Source organism: Mesocricetus auratus, unplaced genomic scaffold (genome assembly GCF_017639785.1).
Source record: "Mesocricetus auratus isolate SY011 unplaced genomic scaffold, BCM_Maur_2.0 Super-Scaffold_2245, whole genome shotgun sequence".
Classification (NCBI taxonomy): domain Eukaryota; kingdom Metazoa; phylum Chordata; class Mammalia; order Rodentia; family Cricetidae; genus Mesocricetus; species Mesocricetus auratus.
In genome coordinates, this window is record NW_024429180.1 from 42,521,534 (window position 1) to 42,544,270 (window position 22,737).

A 22,737-nucleotide genomic window follows, 5' to 3' on the forward strand; every position below is an offset into this window, starting at 1 on the left:
CCTGCATGTAAGGGTATCATCTTGGTACTAACATAGAAAGTGAACTGGAAGCAATCGTAGGCAATGAGTTTACAGAGCGATTACCAAGTGTAACAGATTATGGCAATGGGCTCAAATCTCTTAACTCCAAACACTTGACTAAAGCTGCCGCAGGGCCCTACCCTACTCCTAGGCTAGTAGAATCCTCCTATGCTATTTCTTTCCGTCTTAGCCTGGGTCTCCTCTCAACTCTCCCTTTTCCTCCCTGCATGACTTCCATCTCCAGACTCTACACCCCTCACACTACTGCGGTCCCTAGTCTTCTTCCTCTAACTCAGATCACGGGAGGACATCCATCTGAAGCAGGCATGGGCGTATAGTGGCCACTGTGCCTATCTAGAGATCCCAGCAGGCCACTCCCTGACTAGTAAACACGGGTGAAGTAAGGCATCACTGTACAGCTCAGCTAGTTAAGCTATTATAAAATAATAATAGAACTTACCTCCAGAACTACTGGGGGACTTAAAGGGGATACTGTATGTAAGGAGAAAAATATCTAGTATACAAGAAATATAAACTAAACCTAATTACAAACAGTCTGGCTCATGATAGACATAACTAATATTGAGTTCAAGGAATGAATTAAGTATAGCTATCTGAATAAATATTAATATCCATATTAAAACAAATTGTTACAATAGAATTGTGCACATAAAAAGGCGGGCATTTGCTCTGACACTTAGGATTGTTCCCTGGTTTTCTGGAGCCCTCACAACAGGAATAGAATAGAAGGGCCCCGCCCACAGCACAGCTCCTGTGCAAACCGGCCAGCCTTGAAAATAGGGAAAAATGTTTAAAAGCACCACTTCTCTTTCCTCCATAGTTACTATTTTTCCATACAATTTACTTTAATCATGCTTCATACCTCCTCCAACTCTTCTCAGATCCTCCCCACCTACTTCCCATCCAACTTTATGTTCTTTCTCTCAAGCAAACAAACAAAAAAACCACAATAAAACAAATAAAAAGCCCACAAAACAAAGAAACAAACAAATACCATGGAGTTTGTTTTGGGTTAGCCAACTACTTCTGGGCATGGGGCTTGCCCTGGAGTGTGGGTTGCTGTACTTACTCTGTGGTACTCCATTGGAGAAAACTGGTTTTCCCTTTGCTAGAGGGTATCCATTTTGAAGCACTATTCCTTACCAAAAACTCATGGCACAAACGTTTCCATTAACCAACACTTGGTTTTCTCAGAGGTAAACTACACATTTGTGAAGGAAGGCTTTCCCCATTTTCCTGAACTCTTCCCACAGAATAAACCTGTGATGAAGTACCTTTATGGTCACTTCTTTTCCTGCCACTTGGATTGTCACGTGAGCTTGGGAGATGTGGTTTTCAGTCATCCTCTCCACTCTTACAATCTCTTTAGGAAGCAGGGAGTTTCCAGAACCTTGGAGCTCAAAGCGCTGTAAGTTACCAGAAAGACATGCAATTTACTTTTTATTTCAGAATTAATGTTAAGTATGCAAAATTCTACCTAATTAGAACTGAAACCATTCCATTTTATTTATACAAGCAGAGGCTTGAAGTGAATGAGACTATTTTGCTTTCTACTAATACCATCCCACTTAAACAGTAATTAAAGGGGATATAAAAATAGTCGCTAAACGTCTACTAACACAATGGAAACATACAAGTTTGGAAGCCACATTTCTTGACAATACATTACAATCTACTAGAAAGGGATGATTCAGCTCTAGAAAACTCTTAAGTGAAACAGGCCTATGGCCGAGGACTGCTGAAACCAGCACAAAGCTAGCGTGTTTCCTAAACTGAGGAGACAGAACTCAGACACCATTCAGCAGTCCCTTTGTGTAGACAGGGTAACTAAAATAAATGACAACAATCAGTCTTGCACAGCATCTGGCAGGGTGCCGTCTGCACTGTATAGTTCTCAATCTTGTGGAATTGGCTTAAAAGGCCAGAACCATTGGTTGTTTCTTGATGTGAGCCAATTATTAACATTCTAACACTGACTGCATCCCCTTATACCAGTTACTATCTTAAAAATGCATACAGAGAACAGATTTATTGAAAACAGAAATATTAATTGAAAATTAATTAAAATGCAAGCTTAAAGTATGTTCAGTATGAAAAAGAGGGTTTTTAAAAATATAAACAGAGAAACCCTGCAATCACTGTAGGACACTATCACTATGAGAGAGAGATAATCAATGGATGGACAGCCATCTGATATTGAAAAACACAATACATGCCCAGAAAAGAGTTTTCAGAAGAAAACGATGTTCAAAGACACAGCTCTCAGTTAAAATCTTCATTCTGGAGATTTAAACCCCACAGGCAATCACGTCTTTCTAGAAACCTAAGGAAAAAATTAACTATTTGTGGTACCATAAAAATGGAAGCCCAGTGCTTTACATAATCTACACAGCATACAACAGTATGGTAAAAACTGTTTTCCATAATGCAACAACAAGGAAGGATTTCATAGAGAATAACACTGTTTCAGGGAGATCCAATAGAGAGGAGCAAGGCACAGCCAAGGACTGAAATTCATCTGAATCAGACCAAGCAGCTGTTAATCTCCAGAAAACAAATCGGTGAAATTAAAGATGTGTTTTCCCAGCTACAGGACATTTTCTAAGTTGATAAAGGGTTTGATTCAGAGCATGCATATTCCAGAAGCGAACACAACCATTCCCATCCATTTGCTGTACTGGTTATACCCTTATAGTTACACTAGGAGAAATGTTTCAGTAGAGTAAGAATAGTAGGGTAGATTACACTTCAGATAGCAGAGAAGCTCCCCTTGCAAGGCAGACTACCACTTAGAGGAATGCTAATCTGAAAGGTAATTCTGGAAAATGAGAGACATGATTCATTTCACCTTAGAAAGAGATGATTGACATAACATTTCATGATTTTTCTATGAACTCTGAATTTCACTTAAATACTTTGTCTAGGAGTATATTAACTGCACTGTGGTTTGTAATGAAACATACCACGCTGATGTTAGTCTGTAAGGCAACCATATTCATCCTCTAACAACCAATCCTGGCACTAAATCAGCAGTTCTCAACCTGAGGGTCTTGACCCCTAGGGGGGGTCAAAGACGCCTTTCATAGGGGTCACCTACTACCATTGGAAAACATAGATATTTACATTATGATTCATAACAATAGAAAATTACGGTTAGGAAGCAACAACAAAAATTTTATGGTTGGGGTCACCACAACCTGAGGAACTGTATTAAAGGGTCACAGCATTAGGAAGGTTGAGAACCACTGCACTAAATGATCAATCTCTCCCTATTTCTAGGCTGTGGAGCATGAAGAGACATTCTTGAGACTATATTCATTAGCTACTAACGGAGTATGTGGTCCTGTTCCTGTGAGGCTCTTTTCCTGTCAGTAGCTACTCAAACCACTGCTACTCTCTCTCCCAAGGAGCCAGCAGTGGGGGTCATCAGTGGGTCTCGGGAGGCAATTTAGCTGGCACTCTGCTCTCACCCCAGAGCCTCAGATACGCAGGCCTTAGGAGAACACTAAGCCCTCTGGGAAAGTATCATGTGTCTATTTGACTCACACTCTACAACCTCTGGATCCCCACATGGGGTCATAGTCAGTGGTTAAACAGAAATGTAAATGGAATGTCTTCATCCTCCAAACCATCTATGCTTTGAGGGACGGAGAAGACTTGAGTTTGGTTCCCAGCACCCACATAGCAGCTAACAACCATCTCTAACTCCAGTTCTGGGGGATCCAGCGCCCCCTTCTGGCCTCTACAGACACTAGGCAGATATGTGGTATAGCATACATGCAAGCAATATCTTTATAACCTAAAATAAAAGTAAACTTTAAAAAATCATCTATCTTCTTTTCCTGCTTGTTCAATAAGAAAGGAGTTTTATTTTAAGTGATAGAAAGATACGAGAAATCTTTCCCATTTAAATTATGACAACTCCATCACTCTGTGGCTCAGAGTAACAAGATGCTCTTACATCACTCCAAAGCAATGATGCCCTAGAAATCTCCTTCTCTCCTTACCCAAGCCGTACAGATCATGTACCCCACAAACTTTGGCCTTTGTTCTTATAAAGATGTCTGTCTGTCTGTCCCTCCATCTATCCTGTTGGAAGAAACAGATTCTTGGATTTACATCACTGTAAATCCCGCCAGCTTTTGCATCAGCTCACCAAACACACTTTGCTAACAGGACATCCTGTCCATCTTCATTGCATCCTTGGTGCTCTTATGTCTTCTGATTGTGGTTTATATTCCACTTCACTAATGCTGCTCTTAGTAAATCCACAAACAACTGCCAATTTCACAAACTCAGAGTCTCTTTACCACCTCCTTCTTTCTTAGTCTATTTCCAAAGTTTTCCTTAATTTTCTCAATAACTTCACTTTAAGTCACATCAGGAGAGGACCATTTAATAAAAGATATCAACTGAAAGAAATGATATACTTTATGGTAAAGATACCTTGTACATTCTAACAGACTCTAACTCTTGCTGAACCTCACAGTCAAGTATTCATGAACACACCTTGAAGTTATTTAAGAACTCTAGCTCACTTTTGTCCTCAGTCTGTTTTAATCTACCTTTAAGAGAACCACCAACCTTACTTGCCTTGGATCTCCCACATAATTAACTTTTACAACCTAAGCTACGCATAGTTATAGCCTTAAATTATGTACTAGTCTATATCCCTTTGACATCTCCATGTGGCTATCTAACATGCACCTCAGTCAAGCATGGACGGCTATGGGATCTTGATCTCCTACCGTCTCTCCATCCCCAACTTCATCAATAAAATTCCACAATCCAAAAAGCTTGTAATTACCCTTGATTACTTGATTGAGCCCTGTATCTAGATCTTTAGCAGATCACTCTGGATCTACTGCAAACAACCTAATCCATTTACCTCTTACCAACCTCACAGTTAGACAAAGGCCCCATAATTTCTCAACTGAAGACAACAATTTATTAACTGACTTCCTCTGCTTTCTTCCCAACACTCCAGACTTCTAACCTTAATCCTTAAATGACAGTTTCCAGGATTCAGTATCTAGTTTCTCTCTACTGGCTCCCAGAGTTTATTTCGTGCATCCCCATGAAATCAAGCAACACTCATACAGTAATCATTCCCAAGCAGCTATCTCTTTGGTTTTGTTTTTCTCTGAATGTTCTCCTGACATGGGTGAAAGGTCCCCAAAGCCCAGTAAGACAGGCATGGTATCCCAAAGATGGCAAACCCAATTCACTGCCTGGAAATCTCCTGCCAGAAGTCTCGCTGGCCAGGCTCTACCCCATAACTGCATCTGCAGGCAGGCTCCAACAATCTATCTTTAATATCAAAATATTTCTAGAAATGGTTGTAGAAAATATATCTACAACTTAAACCCTGCTGGACAAACCCCCCTAGAAACCTCAAGGTCAGAAAGATCCCCCTGTAAAAAACTGTCTACTCTTCTCACACACATTTCCCTTCTCTACTTTCTCATGTTAACTAATGGCATCTCCATCAACTCACTTGTCCAATAATTCCTCCAGAACTCTCACTTTTGCTCAGTCCTCTGTTCCAAACTTTTTCTTTAGGCCACCAACCAGCTCCCAAATCATGACTTACTTGTTATGAATGCTCGGCCTTACCTTATGCTTCTTTCTGGCTAGCTTTTTTTTTTTTTTAACTTAACCTGTTTCTCTTCATCTATGTTTTGCCTTAGGGCTTTTATCTTTTTTTTTTCTCTGTGTCTTACTGTTTTGATAGCTGGTGGCTGCCTCACTGGTCCCAGGTGTCTCCTTCTCTTTCTCCCTTGCTGTCTCCTCCTCCTCTTCTCTCTCTCAAGCCTAGATTTCTCATCTATTCTCTGCCTGCCAACCCAGCCTATCCCTCTCCTGCCTAACTATTGGCCATTCAACTTTTTATTAGACCAATCAAGTGCCACCTTAGGCAAGCCAGATGAAACAAATGCAACACATCATTACATAATTGAACAAATAAGGCACAAAGAAATGCAATACACCTTACATCATTAAATAAATGCAGCATAAACAAATGTAACACACCTTTATGCAGTTAAACATTCCACAGCAAAACAAATGTAGCAGACCTTTACATATTTAAAGTAATATCCCACAGCAAAAATAAATGTAACACACCTTTATGCAGTTAAATATTCCATAGCAAAAGCAAATGTAGCACACCTTTACATGGTTAAATAATACTCTAGAACAGCCCTCCAATTCACCCTAGTTTATCACCTAGCAACATCTATTGTCCCACCTCTGCGACATTTCTTGTGCCTATTCCATTCTTGTTTGCCACTGAACCAATGCTGTTGATCAGAACCATTCATCTTGTAGCCACAGTGTTATAAAATCACTATACTAAAATGTTACTAGAGTGTCTGTTGCTCTAACCAGACTATAAATTCTCCAAGAGGAGTGATCAGAGAGCATCTGTTTCTGCAGCCCTGGAATTCACTGTGTAGACAATTATTTTCCAAATAATGGGTGCTCAATTAATGTTTGTTGAACTAGATAAGAACACTAAATGCAAGATCTTTCTGAGCTTCACAGCAAGAGATATGGTTCAGACTATATTATCAATGAACCAGAGTGGCACTCTCTCTCTCAATCTCCAAGGGAACCTACGAATTTAGCTATTGTCACGATGGAGCCCTACTTAAGTAGGACTGAGTGCCAAGAAGCTCGGCTGCATCTGTTCCTAAGCCCCACCAGGCATGCCATTCTCAAAGTGTGGCAAGATGAGAATGAAAGTATTCTCTGAGTCTTAACTAAAGCTAGGAGTGATGCCATGGCTACAGGGATGTTCTAAGAACAGGAGTGTCATGTGACAAGCACCATCTGGGGAATGAAGTCATCCCAGCCACTTCTATAGCTGGTTCAGAAAAAAAAGGAAAGTATTCGGAATTTTAGCTGACTGCATTTCAGCGGTAAATAGGTTTTCCTTTAATTAAGTGATTACATCAAAATTCAAATGGACATATAATTCAACTGCATCGATTTCTGGAATATCGATCAGAAAAAATATGCCCTCTTCTTGGTCTGTTCTATTAGAACAGATATGTTTACTCCATTATTATAACCCTTTCTAGTTCACTTTCACATTTCTTATCGAAACTATCTGAGAATAACATTCACACATGAATATTAGCTTAAGACATACTTTGAAAAGAGAGAAATCACAGAGTGCCAAAAACAGATAAAAGAGCTGCAGCTATAAGCAGCTTGCCCCACAGCCAGGGCATTTGACACTTGCATGTAGAGAAGGCAGTGTGACCAAGAGGAGCTCTGTAGGTTCAGCTGCGCTACCCCTGCGATTCAGCTTGTGCTTGAGATAATTAAGGTGGCAAACCGTCACACGTTTTCTTCGCTTAGCTGAGTAATCACAACGCCTACTATCAGAGTCAGAATACTTCTGTTTGCAATATGAACCTCTAACCGTATTTTGCTTCCCTTATCATGAAGGCCACAATGAAGGGCAAGCTCTGACACTTCACACAGGCAGGCAGATCTCAATGCCGAATGCCAGCTCAGCCAGGGCTACATAGTTAGACCATTTCAAAAAGAAAAACAACACCAAAGTATTTTACAACTTTCTATAATTTGTTTTTAAACTAGAGTCAGAAACACATCAATGGAGTTTCTCTATTTAAAAAAAAGTGAAGACCTTTGATCTCACTAAATTATCTACACAGGAAAGATTTCCCCCTGGTTGTGTCACAAAGTACTTCACATTGCTTCATTTCACCAGAATTTCCAGTGCTGGTCTCCTCTCTTCTTCCTTCAAGTGCCCCCTTTCTCCCAAGGCATGCACACTGCACCGAGCTTCAGCTTTGCTCACAAACACCATCTCCTCCGCTTCTGTGACTGATGTCAATCAGCTTCAGGTGCTGATTTAGAGACGCTCATATTCCTTTTCCAGCTCAAGTGTGAGTCTTGGAGTGGACACTAACTACAGTCAAATATGGCAGCTTCCCGTCTCAACCAAGGAACACTTCCCTACTTCTGCACTCGGGAGATGGGGGCAGGCGGATCTCTGTGAGCTTGATGCCAGCCTAGTCTACACAGCAAGTTCCAGACAGCCAGGGGTACATAGTGAGACCCTGTCTCTACTAGAAACTATTCTGAGGTGAATATTCTGAGACCCAGGAAAACACACAATGCATGTTCTCTTACTTGTGGATTCTAGCTCTGAATTTTCAGATTGAGTACAGAAATTAAAGCAGACACACAAACAGGAAAGTGGAAAGGATCCATGGATGGGGGAGAAGGAACTCTCGAGACAGGGTGTCTTAGTTTCCCATTGCTGTGACAAAATATTATGGCCAGGCACTGGACAGGTTTATTTGGAGCTGGTGTCTCCAAAAAGTTAGAGTTTATGAGAAGAGAGCAGAGGCATGACAGCTGACAGCTTAAGCAACAGCTAAGAGTCATACCTGGATCCAAAAGCAGGAGGCAAAGAGCTGGCTGGGAATGGCTCGAGTCCTGTGAAACCCTGAATCCTGGCCCCACAGAAACACATCTTCCAACCCGGCCACACTTTCTAACCCTCCCAAACAGCCCCACTAAGTAGGGACCACATATTCAAGCCTATGAACCTTGGGAGGCATTACCAGTGAATCCGTCATAGAGGGAGAAGTGAGACAGTGCTATAAGAGGGCACAGGAAAGCACAGATACAAGGAAGAAGAGAAGAAAGACATCATTAAGGATGCTTTGTAGAGAGCTGCAAAGTGCCGCATTCTTAAGATGGTGCTGGCTTCCGCCTTCTGCTAGCCCGACAGCAAGTGCTCTCTGTGATAAACAACACCTGTATTTGGTTAAGGCTGGATATCAGCCTTGCCTTTGCGTACGTGGACCTATCTGCATGTTCCACGTGGCATACTGGGGTTGGCTGCCCAAGGGCTTTTAAGCTGTGGGTTGGCGCTCCCCAGAAGAAGAAGATTGTTCAAGGTTCCTGAATAAATTGCTTAAAGAAGAGTCTGGGCGTTGCGTCTTCCTTGCTTGTTGAGGTGGGCGCGACAATGCTTGAAGAAGCCACAGGGAAAGTTTCTATAAGCTTGCTTAAAAACATTTATATAATACAGACATACAAGAGAGAGAGTGTGTGTGTAAGGGGGTGTGAAGTGGAGTTAGGACACATAGGGTTATAATACTCCACCAACAGCCATAGACTAACAAAAAAAATCTCCATAGGAAACATCCTTTTCAGCTGTTGGTCCCAAAGCAATACATGTAAGCTACTGCTGCCATCGCCTTTGGATGTCCAGAACTGAAAAGACTATTACTGAAGAACCACACACTTCAAACACAAGACACAGAAACCGAGCTGGGATTCACCTTGAGGCTTTTTCGAGGACCACCTCTCATAGTGTCTGAAGGAGCTATGCAAGCTACCAAGGGAAAGGGAGAAAAGCGACAATTCTCACGGCCTCAAAGCCTATGAACCACAAGGAAACTGTCACAGCATGATATCCCCCCAGTGGTGCAATAATGTCACTTTTAACCTGGGGATAGCCAAGAGCTGTCTAATTGGACTGAGAGCCCACTCACCCAGGCACTATAAACTTAGTCAACTACCCATGCCTGGAGAGATAACACTAGACTAACCTTGTTGCCACTTTCCTAAACTATAGTATAAATACTTAAGCCTGAGAGTTGAGTGCAGTTCTCAACCTTCATTTTTTTTACAGCAGGTAGAGATCCAAGACTGGTCAAAATGGAGAGAATAAGTGACTGTTGGGTGCCTCCCCAGTCCCAACCAGTGCATTTACAATGCAACCCCTACATCAGGAAGAGGTGGAGGAAAGACTGTAAGAATCACAGGACCAGGATGCCTGTTGCTACACAGTATCTTCTAAGACTTGACCTGGTTGCTGTAACCATGTAGCCTCAACAAATGTGGTCCTCCAAGCAAAACCTGCATAATGACAATACCAGTGGACATGCCATTGTGGATGGGGAAAGTCTTACAAGGGCCCACCGCAGGTGAAGAGCTATAGGCAGTCAACAGCTGCTAAGTTGGGAAGAAACAGTTTTCTCCAGAAACTGTGCCCCGACATGTATTATACACCTGGTCGGCTGTAGAGATATATATACAAGAAACACTAAAAGGACTCAGGATAAAATCTCAGATTAATACTCATAGAAGAGGTCATGAGAGAGAGGTTGGGAGACAGGAAGGAGTTGAAGGGGGGATAGAGGATTAGAAATGATGTAAACACAGTACTCATATATGAAGCTCTCAAAAAAATTCTATCCATAGCTACACTTCTCATAACCTATGAGAAACAAGTAAGTTTTTAATCTTACTATTACTGATGTCATTAATAAGTGAAAATTTTACTTCTTTGGGCTCTTTGAATAGCTAATCTCAAACACTCTCACTGAACCAATGAAGATTACACGCCTGGGAATTCTCAGTGTTCCTAGATGCACTAAAGTGCCCCTCCCCTCACCTACCCTCTCCACTACTACAGAACACAAGGATTAGAGAACAAGGGAGAAACACATACTATTCCTAAGGAATGCTTAAGGCTGGCAAATCCCAGCTTCTAGAAAATGGAGGTCCACACAGTAGTCATTTTAATTGCTATAAAGCAATGTGCATCTTTAGCCAGACTACAAGAGAAACAAAATCTGGCCTTCCTAAGAGGAAGCTAATTAGTGAGCCAATGTGTTCCCATTGAGAATCAACACATAAGTACACATTAACAAAACATCATAGGGCAGTTTGGCCTTTTAGAACTCACCATTAGCCACATAATGAGAAAATTATGCTATACATATTTTAAAAGAAAACCATGTCCCAAGTATTAGTGACTTCTGACAAAAATGAAAACCATAAGTTTAAATGGTGACACTACACCAGAGAAAAAAACAGAAGATATTAAAACTATTTGAAAATTGTATAAATTCTGCATAATTATATAAACACATTCCAAGCTATGAATTTAAATTGAAATTTTGAACTGTGTATTACATATTTTTCTTACATATTAATTTTCAAATGTTAGATATTTCTAATTTTGAAGTCATTTCAAACTTATAGAAAAACTTCAGGATACAATTGTACAAAAATTTCTATTTCCCCTTCACTCAGATTCCTTGTTACCATTCTAGAATGTTTTGGACTCCCTACTACTCCATGTACATGCACACAATCAACTGATTTTTTTCTTTAACAGTTTAAGAGCAAGCTGAAGACATGATGGCCCCTACTCTTTTTTGGGGGGAGGGGATTGAGACAGGGTTTCTCTTCAGCTTTGGAGGCTGTCCTGGAACTAGCTCTTGTAGACCAGGTTGGTTTCAAACTTACAGAGATCCGCCTGCCTCTGCCTCCCAAGTGCTGGGATTTAAGGTGTGCGCCACCAATGCCTGGCGATGGTCCCTACTCTTAAACATCGTAGTTCACCATTTCCTGAAAGCAAGAACTTGAGCAAATTTAATCACTAGGTTGCTAAATTACAACCACACTATCCAATTCATAACCATGTAAGTATTTTCAGCTGTGCCAACAATTTCACTTGTTCTTGTGACCAAATATCTATGCAGGAAAAAGTGCTGCATTCAATTACTGTCACTTTTTAGTCTCCTTCAATCCAGGACAGTTTTTCAGTTGCCTTTCATGGCCTGAAGAGTTTTTAAAACATAGGCCTTTCTTCTGTAAAGTGTCCCTTAACCCAGGACTATAACTATACTTCTTCATATTCCAACTCATATCCTCAACTCTCAGCAGGATTCCTGATGAATGATGAACTCTTACAAACACAACACTTTGAGAGGCAAACAATGCCAATGTCAGTTTTTCTGTCTGGTCACATAGAAGTTGACTATATAACACTTTCCTATTTTGTAGTCAATTAAGTATTTTGCAAGATATTCAGAAATGACATTAATGTTCAATTACAGAAGTATACACACACATACACACACACCAACTTTATACTTACTAAGTCAACCATCAATCTGATGATGGTTTAATAGTGATTTTTCAACTTATATAATTTTTCTGTATTTGTTGGTAAGCATTCTATAGTGACAAGGAAGAGAGCTGCCTGTCCTCCATATTCTAAATTTTTTAAATCAGTGTGAACCTATTTTATACAGCAGATTATCATCAATTACTATTTTCAATGTTCAAACCAGAAAGCTCTTCTGTGGTTTTGATATGCTAACATCATTTGTTGAAAATTCCCTTGATATCATCTTCTGTTTCTTGATCCTGTCTTCATTCAGCCCTATTTCTCAGGAATTAGATCCTTTTAGTGAACATGGGATTCAGACATCCAGGCAGTTGGTGTGATCATGGTTTCTAGATCCTGTTAGACTACAGAGCTGGGAAATGTGTAAACACACACGATTTTGTTACCATATCTACTTTTCACACATTGTGTAATGTTATCCTCCAGCCATGATACAGCCACTGCTATGTTGAAACCAGAGCAGCTCTGTTTACCAACATGAGACATTCACAAGACATTCAGAAGAATTCCCATTGACATTTGCTCATGGAAGGGAGAGCAGGCTCACCAAGCAGTGTATAAGTGTCTCTCTTACTAGGCACATGCAAGGTACTCACAAGGCCCTGCACTAGACCCACAGGACCCACGTCTGAGAACACAGTGTGGCCAACTATAAATTCTCCAGCTCCAGTAAGTAACCTCGAGTCAACTCTCTGGTGCACAAAACTAGACTTTGCTGGAATCATTTCTTTAGTCTGCTGTTTATGCTCTGGTGCAAGAAGATCATGTCTTCTTGTTCATGTCTTCCTAGGAAAAGGTAACACTGATATATATGCAATGAAAAAAAAAAACCATGATTCACAATCATATCTCCATCCAACCCAGCACCTCAGGGTTCTTTCTTGTCTTCTCCTTTCTATGCTCATAACCCTTCTCCAATAGTGAGACCTCTAACTCCCATACAATCAACATAGTCATCCTTTTGTTCTATTGTATTTGATTATTTGCTCCACGTAACAAACCTCCTAGCTATACCTACACCTGAGTGCTTGCTTCTCACACCAATGTTTTCTCGTTACTGGCATCCAATGATTACTATCTTGGAAGAGGAAGGAAGGGAAGCAAAGGAAGCAAAAAAGACAAGTAAAGAAAAATGAGAGGGGGCTAGAAAAATGGGAAAATGGAAAGGAAAGTGAAGCGAAGAGGACGGGAAGGAAGGAGAAACAGATACTCACTTTTAAAACACCTTCCACAGCCATCTTCCCTTCCTGTCCCAGTAAAATAGTGTATGGATACAGCCACTGGATTGCATGTTCAATTGACATCATAGGGAAGGAATTCTGTTTAGGAGCAGACATATACAGAGGTCAGCAACATCTCGATCACAGAAAATTTATCTGAAATATACACATACTGCTAAAGTTTACTTTCCCAAGTATAACAAGTATCTTCCAGCAATGCACAAAAGGCAGCAATTTCATCTCTTCCGATCCTATACCATATCCCTGTGCAATGCCACTCACTCCCATCTTCCATCTACATTGCTGGTCCCATGCATCTTTATCTAGTTCTTGCCTTCCGTTATCTACCAGATGACTCTACAGTATATGGGATTCGACACATCTGCAAGAGCACATATCTCCCCAGTCTAGTCATCCAAGGCACTGCATTTCCAGCCTTTATTCCTAATCTAGTTATCTTATCTATATCCAGAAAGTCTCACAGTTATAACTGCAGAGTTAAAAGGGGTTCATCGGTCTCAAATTCTTCATCCAAATCACACTGCACTCTCAAGTCTGTTCACACCATTCAAACAGAAGATCTCCATATGGCCTGGCTATTAGATGACTTTACTGGATCGCTGTCACCATGATATGGAGTGTGTTAAGAGTGGTCTGGACATACAGGGTGCTCCAATTCTTGGAGGTCGCACCTTAAGAGAGTATTGCATTTACTTTCAAGTAGCTCAGAAAAAATTGGGGGTGGGAGGGTACATGTGTTAGCAGGGTTAACAGGGATACATGTTAACAACAGGGACTTCTCATTGAAGAGATAATGGGCACCTGTTTTGCGATTTTAAAAGTGACATTTTTTTCAGATTAGAGAATTTTCAAAGTAAGAATTACTGAGGTAAAATTAAGAGAGACATCTAGTCTGGTAAACAAGAAGTATTCAAGATGTATACAACAATGTACACAGCACATAGAAAAGCTAGCTGTCTGACAGACTGCAAATGGGAGAAAGGAAGAACCATTTAAAAACAGGAGTCTTGTTTCACACGATGCCTTCCTCGGCAGGGTCTTGGTCAACATTTCTTTCAACAGCCTCCTCGAATTCATTGTCACGCAACCAAGATGTCCCTACTCTCTTAACTGCTGGCAGAGGTATCTTCATCTGACATAAGAATGATCACTCCATACTCCACCTACTTCACAACCTCTGGTGGGCCACTCCTCCCTCACCATAAAATCCAGGCAGGATTACTCATCAACAAAATAATTCATGGTAGGGTTCTAACCTCTGTCTCTACCACAAACACTTAGTTCTAATGATACAACTTGTTCTCGTTCTGCAAACATTCCAGGCCCATCTGTGGCTGAACATTTTGTATGTGCCCTCTGCCCTGAAGGCGTTCCCGTCACTCCAGACAGGACACCACGTGCTTTGGGAAAGTAGCTGCAAATGTATTCAGATCTGCTCATATGCTGTCCATGCATGGCCGAGCTTCCTTCCCTTCCCACAGTTATTAAAAAGCTAGCTTACACAGGCTGCCTTAGGCTCCTGGAGCCATCTCTCTTCACGAGTTGGGAGACCTGCCAGCACCTAAGAACATGTGTCCTTTGGGATAACCACTAACCAAGGACTAACTTGGTGCTAAGGTAGGGAAGCTTGGCTCCGTCGCCTCAGGTTGCATCAGCTGAGCATCTATTTCCCAACAATAAACCTCCTATTTGATCAGTCTGAAGCTGCCTTTCCTCTATGCGACCTGAATCTCTACCTCTCCCTTCTTCAAAACTATAAACTCTCCAGAGACTGAGCACGCCACTGGCCTCTGTACAGTTTGTTCCGCTATATGCACCAATCTCAGGTCTTCTAGAAGAAAATGACAAGACAACACAAGTGACAAACCCAGGGATGACCTTTCCGTTTGTCTGCCACATCCTAATTTATTTTATGCTTACCAGGATTTGAACTGCCGCTGGTAAACTATCTAAAGGAAAGTCTGGAAGTCCAAGTGCAGAGGATTCTTGGGAGCAGAGAGTTGTAGCAAAGGACAAAAGCTGAGAAACCCTAGAAGGGAACAGATTTTAAAGTTTATTTGAATAATTTTAACATATAAATGTATGTTAAGCGTAACATAGTTCAGATGATCTAATTTATCTAAAAAGATGAAATATACTATTAATTTTTAAAGAACAATGGTTTGTATAATGTTCCATTAAAACTCCAGAAGCTGATTAGCTACGTGGATGTTTTCTCTAATCTATCACAATATATAAGATTTTTACAACCTGGTTCAAATCTGTCATCTGAGCTTCATCGCCACCTCTCTAAAGCTTTAACCTAAGGTCTAGCTGCTAAAAGCATTCTATTCCCTGAGAGGAGAGCACAAGCTTTTAAGTCTCATGCTCATTTGTTTCAGTCCGTATCCTCTGTCTGGAGAGGCCTGCTCACCCTTCTGGACTCACTGAGTCCTTACCCACCCTCTCCCTATCTGGAGAGGCCTACTCACCCTTCTGGCCTCATTCCAACATGCAGGCCTTTGTGAAGCCTCTATGAAGACTCAACAAAAACTGGTAAACAAGTTTTTAGTTTAACAACAAATTTAAATGTTAAACAAATTAAGAGTTTAATCCTCATGTATTTATAGAGTATACTTACTTCTCAGCAGAGACATTGGCTCCAACTGAATATAACAGATTTAGTTGATCCTAAATAACAGAAACATATAAAACTGATTAATAATGAATACAATGGGTGAAACACAAATGTTTTCTAAATATAAACTAAACTTTTAATTAAGTAGGCACTATAATTTATAGCAAAGCAATCGCTTCATAGTTTATTCCATTTAATAAAAGCAAAGGCAGCCTTTAAAATCGTCAGGGGGCTCACAATGAACACTGTGAACACCACGGGAAACCGACTTTTCTTTTTTATATATAATTTTGCATACTTAAAAAATAAGAAAATGACTCCCAGCAGCATTTTGCTGTACCTATGCTCAGCCATCATCAGAGAAGCTTCCTCCTGCTTCTCTGTTGGGAACTAAGACAGAGACCTACAACTAGACAGTCCTAAATGGGGCGTCTCCAGCAAACCCCACCACTCAGGGCTCAGGAGTATGTGGAGGAGGAGAGGGAAAGATTGTAAGAGTGGAGGGGATGGAGGGCACTAAGGAAGCAAAACCTCTGAATCAGGATGACAGAGGAACATAGGAAAACACCCGGACTGAGGCGGCATGCTCAGGGCTACAGAGGTCTAAGCCAGACGGGGTCAAATGCTGAAAAGTGGAGGGACACGAACTCCCATCTCTAACCCAGGAACTGTCTCTAATTGACAGCTGCTCACACAGGACATTCTAGTTTCTCCACTGGAATCTCACTGGGCATACAAACCATACTTACAGATAGGCCCTTTGCAATATTTGTAGTTTTTTTTTTTTGTCTCAGATTGCTTTGTTTTTTTGTTTTTTTTTAAATCTTACTGGTCCTTTGCTTGTACGTTGTGATTTCTAATTTTGTGTTTTTATAGGTTATATGTTTTATGATTTTTTATATACCTGCTTGTTTTCTAAAGAGGAAGGAAGAAGGTGTGGAGTTGGGAGGGTGGGGAGGCTCTGGGAGTAGATGGGGGAGGGAAACCATGATCAGATTATAGTTTATGTAAAAACATTTTCAATGGGGGGAAAAAAACCTCAGGGAGTTGGAGAGAAATTAGCAGTAAAGAGCACTAGCTGCTATTCCAGAGAACCCGAGTTCAATCCTCAGCACCAAGATGGTGGCTCACAAATGTCTATCCAGTTCCAGGGGACCAGATGCCCTCATCTGGCCTCCACAGTTACCTAAGACATGAGTGGTGCACAGACACACATGCAGGCAAAAGTTCATACACATAAAATAAAATCCAAAAATAAAAATACACGAACATTGATATAGAATTGAATTTTTTGTTATAGATAAAAACCATTCCAAGCACTATGTCCTTGACATACTTACCCTGAAGGGTAGAAAATAAATATCTCTGGCTTGAAATCGAGAACGGAGAGGGGGGTCTAATGGATTTCCAGGGTATCTGGGCACTGGCAAGCCCAAGGCAATCACTCGGAAATGTTCACTAACCCGGACAATCTTCCAAGCATCCATCTCCTCTTTAGTGTGATCCTAGGGAAGTAAGAGATCAGAACTCTAGAGCAAAAGCGATACAGATTACAGCTACAAGAGCAGCTGATACAGATTCCCAATGCGAGAGCTGCCAGGACAAGGAACCAGCCATACCCTGACTGCTAAGAGAAGTGTACTTAAGAACACTCTCAAAACCAAGCCAAGAGGAATGCAGCAAAATAAATCAGGATTCCAATGCCAGGGAAAGCTCACAGCCTGGAGATGTATGCTGGGCAGGAAATGTAGCCTACCTGCCCAGAACAAAAGATCCTGAGACAGACTGCCAAGCTCTGGTCCATGGCATGGACCCGGGGGGGAGTGTCAGAGAGCAGAGATCACAAAGCTAGACCTACAAGAACAGACAGTTGCCAGAGTAGAGATTCCCCCACAGCCCTTAAACAGGCAATTATACTTACAGGTATAGTTCTATTAAGGCATATAACTAATAATACCAGTTTTTAAAAGTTTGCTTTTCTCATTTCATCTTCCAGAAGTTCACATTTACCATTCCACAAATTTCTCATATAATTAGAATACAGATGAACAATATTATATGAATGAACAAAGTAGAAGTCAAGTGTGTTATCTACCACACCCACGGTCCAAAGACAAACCTAAGAATAGCAACAGGCTAAGTTTTGGAGTTGTAATAGACCCTAACTCAGCCATCTGACACAAACTCTAGCTAAACTACCAAAAATGTATGTGACTTTACCCCTGGAACCTCAATTCTCTTACCTATAATGTAATCTACATGACTGAGTGCCATAAAAACTAAATATGAGAATATATGTGAATGTCCAAGGCAAACACCTGGTAAATGTGCCTTTCCTCCATACCTAACCCATCAATGGCTCAACACAGTCACACACAGATTCCTGGTGTCCTATGAAGTCTATCCAAATGTGCATATAGACATTTTAAGGGGAAAGCCCACAGCTTTGAGTATATCTTCTGAGGGTACAGCACTATGACTATGATAGTACAGAAAAGTTTAACAGGGTTTTCAACACCTTCCGTCATCATGGTATCTGACTCTCCCCGTCTCAGTAACCTCACATCTACAAGCCAGTGGCTTCAACCCATCCACAAACTGCAGTTCTGCAAAACAGCATGCATCACCAATGTGGATGCATCTGCCATGGAAGAGACTTCCATTTGCACGGGGTAAGCACACACATTCAAAGCTCAATATAACAGCTTCATAAAAATGCATCCTTTTGTGATTCCCTGCTCATTAGGGGCCCCTTAGTGTTACGTAACTGTATGATTTGCAAGCTTCTATTATTTCATATGTGTCTTTACTCCTAAAAAGATTATTTCTAAATCTAAGATCTTGAGGACTTATTCCCTCCAGTACATAATAGGAAAAAGTCTGTTGACTGGTTTTATGAATTTTTAAAATAATTGAAATCAAAAATCACACATTAATAGATACTATGCCACATACACTAGAAAACAAATGTTTGGATCCAGACTTCCTTGAGAGCCTCAAAACACAGATAATCAGAATATGAAGTTTATACAAACTAGTTATTTCTATAATAATAAAACTTTACCAGCGTCATATAATGAAATCAATGACAGATAAAGAGAGACAGAAAGAGAGAGAGAGAGAGATGAGAGAGAGAAGAGTATGTATGGTGCATGCAATGTGAGTTTGAGGGTACATGTGTAACCTGTTTGACAGAAATTAAGAAACTTTTAATAAGACACTGTATCTTTCAATCTGACTATCAGATTATTGAAACAATGGACCCCAAAAGAAATAAGAATTTCACCAGGGATCTCACTCTAGGAGAAGGAAAGGGCCCCAGCGAGAGGGGTAAACTGTCTCTGTGGAAGAGATTTCACACAGTTCTAACAACTTCTCAGACCACCTTACAGGATCAGACTGAAGCCCAGATAATGTTCAACAATAGTGTGCGGGACCACACTTTGACCTGGACGCTTAGAACAGAGGCGCTCAACCTTCCCAGAGCTGTGACGCTTTAATACAGTTCCTCATGCTGTGGTGATCCCTGACCATTAAAATTATTGCTGCTGCTACAAAATGCAAGTGCTTTCTGATGGGTACAGAGAGCCCAGTGGAAGGGACATTGGAGCCCTCCCTTAAAAGGGGTTGTGACCAAAAGGTGAGGGCCACCGGTTTACATGTGCCCATCCTTGGCCCTCTCTCGCCTCAGGACCCCAGAGATGAAGGATTTGAGGGGTTTGCTGGAACTCTTTGTTCCCTTTCCAGTGTGGCCACATGAATAAACCTGCCTTTTCTAGATCCACTGTTAGTTTGGTTCTTTTGAATGGCTTATTGAGGGTGGGTGGCCAGATCTGACTCGAGAAACAAGTGGAGACCCTCCCAGTTTGGTAACACATGCACACAGGTGCATGCAGGAGAGGTCAGACTAGAACACCAGGCACCTTCCTCTATCACGTGTCACATTATTGCTCTGAGACAAGATATCTCAGTGAATTCGAGGGCTCGGCTGACTGGCCAGGGAGCTCTCAGATCTATCGTTCTGGGTACTGGGAATCCAAACTTGGGTCTTCACGAGCAGAGCTCTCTTATCCACTGAGCCTCCTCCCCAGTTACAAGTGTCCTAAGGTATTAAAATTTAGTAATTGGATCTAGCACAAAGAAAATGTGATGGGAGAAGTCCTTCTGTGTATATGTCTCTCTTTGGTTAATGAATAAAGCACCGTTGGCCAATAGGGAAGCAAGATAGGTGGCGCTAGGAGTCGAGGAGGATTCTGGGTAAAGAGGCACAGTGAGTCATAATGTATGAGTCGGGAGAATTAAGAGGTCCTGACCCTTTCTCCGGTAAGAGACATGGAAATACTTAGATCAGCAGTTATGGGTTAATAATTAAGTCAGAGCTAGCCGATAAGAAACCAAAGCAAACGACCAACAGCTTCATAACTAATATAGTGATTCGTGTGTTAATTGGGGGCTAAGACAGCTCGGGACCTGGGAGGGGTATAGTCCTATCCATGTCTGTATTCATGAGAGAGAGCCTGAGAATTCAGAAAGATTTACCAATGGAAAATATATGTTTATGTTAACAACTACTTGGGGAAGAACAATGTAGATCAATCCTTCTCTTTCGATGATAAGCATGCCTCATGTGCTAAAGCGCTTACACTTCTCATGTACTGAGTTCCTATCCAAAGCAATAATATAGTCAATAACTCTGTATGGAATTGAACTACAAGGATAAAGAATATACCAAGCTTTTGTTATGTTGTTTTTGTCCTGTGCTTTAGTGATATTTTTTCTAAATCCTCTACTAAAACTAAGTAACTAAGAAAATCTCTAATCTTACAATTGGAAAAAGGCTAAAAGGAAAGTATTCTATACAATATTTACCTTTGCTTAAAGACAAACTAGATAAAATTTGACTTAATCTCACTGAACAAACTATAACAACATGAAGGTACAAATTTAACTTCTTCTTACTGATTAAATCCACAATTATCTTCTAATTGTATTACAATTAGATCATTTTTGGATATATCTAGAAGAAAATGACTACTGAGCTAGCACTATGCTGGTACTTCCACAGATGATAAAGAACAGAGTGCTAAATGCTGCAAGGTGGGTTACAGAGAAAGACTCCACGTACAGGAATTAGGTAGAGCATGCATTCAATCAGAGACCCTCCAGCACCAATATCTATCACTCAGCAGCTAGTGTGTTCCAGGCCTATGTTAGCAGTTTTAGAGCAAGATCAAGAAGTATAAGGCACAGGGCTGGAGATATGGCTCAGTGGGCAAAAGTACTTGCAGTGTGTGAGGACCTACATTAATCTCCAGAACCCATGCAAAAATCAGACACATAGCATTAGCATCTGTTATCCCCAGGCTCCTTCCAGGAGATGAGAGATAAAGACAAAAGAATCCCTGGAAGCTGTGGAGGCTACTAGTCTAAAACATGAAGCTATTCTTTCTAAAGAACCTTTCTCAACCAACATCCAAGGTTGATCTCCGACCTTCATACATGCACCGTAGCACGCATGAATACATGCGTGAACACACATAATTAGCAGTATATGGTGCCACCCTTGATCAACAGAAGTGTGAGAAAGACTTCAGGTCGCAGAGTGTTGATGTAGAGGAACTGCCTGCAAAGGCTGCACTGCTGCTGAGAGAGCCAGTATACTGCACCCCATGCTCAGTGACCAAGGATGAAGCTTCATGTCAACTCTTGCCTCACTGATAAAGCCTTTGAAGAGCCCTTGGCTAAGTTAAGAGCTGGGGCATCTTCTCCACAGGATACCGGTTCAATTCCCAGCATACATATGATGGCTCTTTGTATACGTTTGTGTCATATCATTTACCACATTTGCTATTCATTCAACAGATAGTTAATGAACACTTACCACATGCCAAACATTCTTCAAAGGGTGTGGAGAACTTCCTTTAAAATTTTGTATTCTAGTAGACAGCAGACGGTAAAACAAAAACATAAGTAAGCCATGGAGTGTTACATCACAGGGAAAACTGGAATGTAACATTTACTCAAGACTTGAATGGGTTGTAGGAGTGAGCCAAGCAAATGCCTGGGGGAAAAAAGCCTCTCTAGGAACAAGAAACACCCATGTAATGTCTAGACTTTGGGAGAAGCCTTCCGAGCAGGTGTAACACAAGGGTGCCTTGCTGCTGGAGGACAGTAAGAGAGGACGCAGACAGATAGACCACACCTTTAGTCCCAGCACTAGGGAGGTGGAGACAGGAGGGATAAGCTGGGAAGAGAGAGGAATATAAGGCAGGAGGACACAGGAGCTCAGCAGTCTGACACAGTCTGAGGCAATCAGTCTGAGGGCAGGATCGCCCCTTTGGTGTGAGCATTGTTAGAAGTAAGAACTCCAGGGGCTGGCCGTTTTGCTTCTCTGCTTCAGCTTTCGCCTTCAGATAGCTGACTGAGTTTCTATTAGTAAGACCAAAGAGAATCCATGCTACACTACTGTGCTGAGGGCAAAGTGGAGGGCAGAGAGTCGACTTCAGTGGCAGGTGGGAAATGCCGGTGGCTTGAGCTTCATTTATTAGCTTTTATATATTTATTTTAAATTTTATTTTGTATGTGTGAGTGCTTTGCCTGCATGTATGGCTATGCATCATATGTGCAACTGGAGGCCAGAAGAGAGAATTAGATGCTCTGGGACTGGAGTTGGAGACAGTTGTGAGCTGTCACGTGTATGCTGGGAATTGAACCCTAGAGTGTCTTTTAAACATCCTATTCATGCCAGTCAGTCTCCACTGAATTGCATTTCCTGAGTTTAAGAACTGGACTTTGAAGCTGGAGAGATAGCTCAGTGGTTGGGAGCACTAGTTGCTCTTCCAGAGATCCTGAATTCAATT

The 22,737-nt window shown here is 41.2% G+C and overlaps 1 protein-coding gene across 2 annotated transcripts in view; it reads right to left on the minus strand.

Annotated features, from left to right (window-relative positions):
* Vwa8 (von Willebrand factor A domain containing 8) overlaps nt 1-22,737 on the minus strand; it is a 347,144-nt gene that overhangs the window by 233,191 nt on the left and 91,216 nt on the right. For both annotated transcript variants that reach the window (XM_040756735.1, XM_040756796.1), the window contains exons 6-10: nt 17,218-17,382; nt 15,881-15,930; nt 15,181-15,289; nt 13,234-13,338; nt 1,317-1,448 (exon numbers count right to left, since the gene is read on the minus strand). In XM_040756735.1, coding sequence (XP_040612669.1) covers nt 1,317-1,448; nt 13,234-13,338; nt 15,181-15,289; nt 15,881-15,930; nt 17,218-17,382 — 561 coding nt within the window. The remainder of the gene's footprint in view (nt 1-1,316; nt 1,449-13,233; nt 13,339-15,180; nt 15,290-15,880; nt 15,931-17,217; nt 17,383-22,737) is intronic.